Here is a 5,389-nt window from a genome sequence, read left to right as displayed (position 1 = left end):
CCTAACAATTCTATGATTCTATAAACCACCCCCCACCAAAGCTTGAGTGCAGCATCACAGGGGCTGCAACAGTAAACCAGTTTGTACGCGATTCCCTAAGGCAGTGGAAATACACCTCTGGATACCAAGTTTTATGTGTACGTGGCTCATTTTGGTGAAGGTAAGCCTGGTCCTAAATCAAACAGGAGGTGGTGCCCCAGGGACATCAGGGCTTGTTCCCGTCGGGTCAGCTGATCCAAAGCCAGGGCACTGTTCAGGTGGTTTAGCTAATTCAGAGAGTTTGGGTCACACCCTCATCACTTTATACCCCTCTTTTTCTGCTTCCTTTGCACAAGCTTTTTGTTGGAATTGCAGAGATGGCCTTAGGCTTTGTGTTTCCTGCGGGAGCGAGGCAGCACGGTACCAAATGGGATTTTAAATGGATGGCTGTAGGGAGAAACACGTGTCCTTGCACCTCTCTGTTTTGCCAGGACAGGGAAATGGAAGTGACAGTCTCCTCACCCTGCCCTGCCACCAAAATTCCCCAGACAGTGGCAAACGGGAAAGGAGCTGCGCAGCCCCGAGTGCATCTTGGCTGCTGCCCCGGGCTCTTTGCAGTATCGTGCTTTTTCCCTGTGAGAATCCTGCAAAGCTGGTGCTGCTATCTGCTCTTGGGCAACGACTTTTTGGAATGACAGCATTTGAAAACTGATGTTTTAAAGGTTTTAATTCCTTGCAGGAGATGCCCTTGGAAGAAATGTCATTTGCTTAGTTGACACGACTTCCAAAGAGACGGGAGAGTAGGATTTGTTTGTCTTTTTGTAGTAAAGCACTGCAAAATTCTTTGTACATAGTAAAACAATTGCTGAAAAGCCAAATGCAGGCACTCTGCAAGGGCTGGAAGAACCATTTGTCTCCAATCCAGCAAGAGCTTTAGTTAAAACCGAGCACATCGTACCTGTCTGTATATGTTTTGCAGAGTGGGAAACAAGCAATAAACCTTGAAGTGTCAACTTAGTAGGATTGAAAAGTGCTTTGACACCTTTATGAGCATCGACATATGCAGAGCAGGCCGTTGGATTAGAAATCCCGGTTCTTACAGTAAGAAACAACTAGTTTTCCGCATTTATTTTAGAAGAGAAAATCTATTTTTAGACTTCTAATAGCTCTTGTCTAATTTAGACAGTCTAATACATATTTAATTTAGAGTCATGTAAGGAAAAATAGCGACACGGTGTTAGCACATTGCAGACGTGTCACGTTAGAGCCAGGGAGCCTCATGCCCCAACCTGCTGTGGAGTGACATGCACTGCGTACGGCTGGTTAATGAACAGGGAAATCAGACAGACAAGAGGAAGGTTGTCGGGGAGCGACTTCCTGGCGCTTGCCCCAGCGCTACCCATGGCCACGGCTGCTGCTTTCCCCGTTTCCGATGATACGCCAGGATGGTAAGTATGAGAAACGGTGACTGTCGTCAGAACGAACCTGGGTTTTATCAGCAGGAGTATGTTTTCCCAACAACCCCAGCAGCTCTGTTTATGCCTGCTTAAAGGGACAGCCTAACGGACGTGGTGAGGCAAGTACGGGTGAAGTCAGCCAGCGACCACAGCAGCCTTCAGAGTGGGGCGCTGGAGGCTGGACGCCCCAGCAGCCACGGGTAGCTCTCCTACCCTGAATAATCTGTTCATCAGAGGCCATCGCTCTTCTGTCTCTGTCACAACTGTTTAGACTGTAAAGCTTTCACCAGCTTTATGTGTCTGCATCAAACTGGTAAGATTTTGCAGATGGAGCCTCCCTCCCAGAAAAGGGTTTCCATGGATTTTCCGGGTGTCTTTTCTCAATTTGCCCTTGAGCTACCAGCTCTTTTTCTTTTTTTTTTATTGTGAAGTTTGCCAGTGGGCGCAGGGCGCCCAGCCTCTTTGCAAATGTGGGGTGCGGGCGGGCAGCAAGCACTGCCGAGGTCGCAGCTCCCAAGCGGGAGAGGCTGACCCTGCAGCACCGAAGCCCGCAGGACCTGGCGAGCATTCCCCCTGGCTTTGGGCTAAGTCCTGTGGCAGGACTTCCTTCCCGCGCCGTTCAGAAAAAAACCGAGTGGTTTTAGAACCTTTCCAAGCTGGGTTTCATGTCTCCCGACGCTCTAATGAGTCTCCGGGGTCAGTTGTGAGCTGTGTCAATCCCCGATTTTCCTTCTGCTGCATTCAGTGTGACCAAGCGATCGATCTCTCACCAAACAGGCTGCCTCGACACTCTGCCTCTCACCGTCCATTCTTTGTGCCTTGCTTTTACATCCTCCCCTTTTTCCTTCCCTTTTTAAAACACTCATCGCTTCTTTCCCTCTGCCTGGCAAAGTTGTTCTGCACCTCTAGTCCATTTTCCCTTGCATGGAAACTATTTCTGAAGGAGTTATGCTAAAGATAGCCCAGCTGCACCTGAAAAGACAGTGCTCTTTTGTTATTTACGACATCCCTCCTTCCATGATCCGGTACCAACCGGAGGGAGCAGTGCCAGGCCCGTTTAATTCTGAAGAAACCCCCCAAAACTCCATCTATTCCCTAAGCGTTTGTTCTGCTGGCGACGGAGCATTAACAAAAAGTCACGGCAAGCTCACGGGCGCCGTTTGCTGCGTGTGCTATTCTACTGAGCGTGCAAAAGGGATATTTGTAACAGGGGTACAAATGACTTTCCCAGAAAACCAGACCATTTCCAGGGAGCCTGCCACCGGGAGCAAGAAGCCTTCCACGGTGGCGGCTGAGGCTGAGCAGGAGCAGCCCAAGCTGTGAGAGTCCTGCCCGGGACACCCAGCCTGCTCAAGGAGTGGAGGGGTGGCCGAGCTCTGGTGTGGGGTGCCCCCAAAAAGGGGGAGTTCAGTGCGGCATGCCACTCGGTTGTTTCCCTCCCTCTCCCCGCTCACACCCTGTGCTCGTGGTATCCCCAGGATTGCTTTTGTGGGGATTTCTGCCGGGAAAGTGTTGATCTCCCAGCGCACTCCGTTAGCTAGCGAGGGAGGAACAGCCTTTACCAGCAGACCGCAGGCACGCAGAGAGGCGGCACGGCCACACATCAACGTGACAAAGCTTTTTTTCCCCTCCGTCTACATACATTTAGAAGATTACTGTTAAAAATAACTTGTCCAAACAAACACCAAATACCAGCTGTTCTTTTATTATAATTTAACATTTTAATGACACCCTCCCCATCCCCCAAGCAAAAGCAACCCAAGCCGAGACCTGCAGACTACTGCTCTCCCCAGCACGAAGCCGACGGAAGAAGAAAGCTTAACGTGTGTGCAGTGAGCTAGGGTCTGGGGGCTTTTTTCTGTCTTTAGATTCTTTTTATTCAGTGACTCAGGCCTACGGATTGTTAAATGGAGAACTGGTCATATTTTTAAAACCCAGAGAAGGCTCGAGGGTTCAACTCGGCCGGGTTGAGATCTCCACTCTGGCTGCTGAATTCCACCTTTGCGAGGCAGCAAACACCACTGCAGCGAACTCCGGCATACAGGACCCCCTAACACAATTATCTTTCTTGAACCACAGCCACGTTAATTAGCAAACGTTAACCGATGACCAAGGGCAAGCACGGGTGCACCACCAGTGACGCGCCCGTAAGCGCAGTCCCACCTCAGCGATTCCGGTCCAGATTTGTCTCACTATGGCCAGGAATTGTGTAGTTCAGGTCTGCATTTAAAAAAAAAATCTGTGGAGCAGAATCAGTGGGCTGGTTTTTGACTTGGGGTGCAGCGTTAGGTAGCCGTAAGTCCTGGGCGCAGGCCAGCACGTTCGGTGACGGGTCTGGTTTGTGGCGAGATGGGTTAAGTCGGTGTGACATTTGCCTGCGGAGTACATAACGTGACGCCGTGGAAATGCACTGCTAACATTTAACAAACGCTATGGGTTTATCATGAGGAAGCGACCAGGAATATCTAAACTCTTACAGATACAAGGGATTGGTTGCTAGTATATAAATAAGAGACCTTATTTGATTGCATGAGTCAGACTAAAAGGGTTAAGCCCAGATGCTGTGCAGAGGAGACACTTCCCCAAGGGAAGAGTCAGTGAAACTGCCCGGAAAACTCTCCTTCATGATCACGAGACCAAGTACTAAACACATATGCCCCCTTCTTCAAGTACGTTCAAGGTGGTGGGCGAGTTCTTTCGCATCCATCTCCTTGCAAGGCTGCGTTTTGAGAAATCTCGTTTATAAGAAAACCCTCTTCAAACAGCAAAGGTTGTTTCTCCTGGGAATTTTACCCACCCCAGCACCCAAGCAGAACTGCTGCCTCCAACTCCCTCCCCCTTTGCCATCCTGAATGTTAGGAGTTTTAGAAAAATACCAGAAATCCCACAGAACGCGCACCACGAACAACATGTAATAAACTGCAACCACGGGTTTACTGGCAATTCACTCCAGCTTTTCCTACGGAGTTGTATATTTCAGGAGCTGCACACCATCCTCAGTACTTCATGGTCCCTGTGTGCTCTGTCGGCAAACACACAAGCAGCATTTCAACCTACAAACGGTTCCAAAGCGCCACACGCCCCGACAAATGTCCATCCTTTTGCGACGCCCCCCGTGAAAAGAAAGTTCTCTTTTCCCTCGCAGAGAATGCCTGGAAAAGCGTGGAGCGCAGCCTCAGAAGCTGGTGGCGTACTCGTTCCTCGTGCTACCGCTGGTGTCTGTGTAGCCACCAGCGTCTTTGGTGACCCTGAAAGCCCTTCCCGCAGCTCGGTGAGGCAACAGCAGCTTGTAGGCTGCTGCCCTGTACTTCTTTGAAATGAGGTTGTAGAGGATTGGGTTGATGGACGCGCTCAGGTAGAAAAGCTGCAGAGCGAATATATTAAAGTACTGGGAGAACAGCATCATCCTGGTGTCCCGGGTGTTTATAAATATGATCCTGCCAATGTGGAAAGGCAACCAGCAAATTACAAAGGCCAGAACCACCACAGCTATAAGACAAAACAACACATGTGACAGTTAAGGAGCGAGTTAACTTTGCAACCATCCAGTAAACTGAATTTTTACGTGGCTGATTTTGCAGGTTCTTCTAACCAGTACAAATGATACATAGAAATAACGGGATTAAACTGTTGGAAAACCACGAAAACGGGAATAGCATCAAGTCTGATTGTTAGTCTTTGGATTAAAAGGTAACTGGGCAAAATCTTCAGCTAAAGCATGAGTTTGCTGAGAAAAATGTAAACAACTAACAGTGGTGGGACATCCTGTATGATAACACCAGGCACAACAAAGATTCCCCTCGGCAATGTCTATAACGCCACCGGTGTGACAGGAAAACGAAAGTCAGAGTAAGAAGATGTGTTCTTTGTGGGAGCACACGGCAACTCCATTCGCTACCGAGTTGGTTCTTTACCGAAAAAGTGTAGGGTAAGGGCTGAAAATCTCACCCACT

General features: G+C 49.2%; 1 protein-coding gene across 1 annotated transcript in view; it reads right to left on the bottom strand.

Annotated features, from left to right (window-relative positions):
• Positions 1-4,611: 4,611 nt before the first annotated feature.
• Positions 4,612-5,389, bottom strand: part of MLNR (motilin receptor) — a gene marked incomplete at its 5' end in the record, with an annotated part of 2,823 nt that continues 2,045 nt past the window's right edge. Inside the window, 1 exon segment of the mRNA XM_010147464.1 lies at positions 4,612-4,925. Coding sequence (XP_010145766.1) covers positions 4,612-4,925 — 314 coding nt within the window.

This window comes from Eurypyga helias, unplaced genomic scaffold (assembly GCF_000690775.1).
Source record: "Eurypyga helias isolate BGI_N326 unplaced genomic scaffold, ASM69077v1 scaffold48922, whole genome shotgun sequence".
Taxonomy (NCBI): Eukaryota; Metazoa; Chordata; class Aves; order Eurypygiformes; family Eurypygidae; genus Eurypyga; species Eurypyga helias.
The sequence above is the reverse complement of the archived record's forward strand: the minus strand, read 5'-3'. Positions and strand labels throughout refer to the sequence as shown.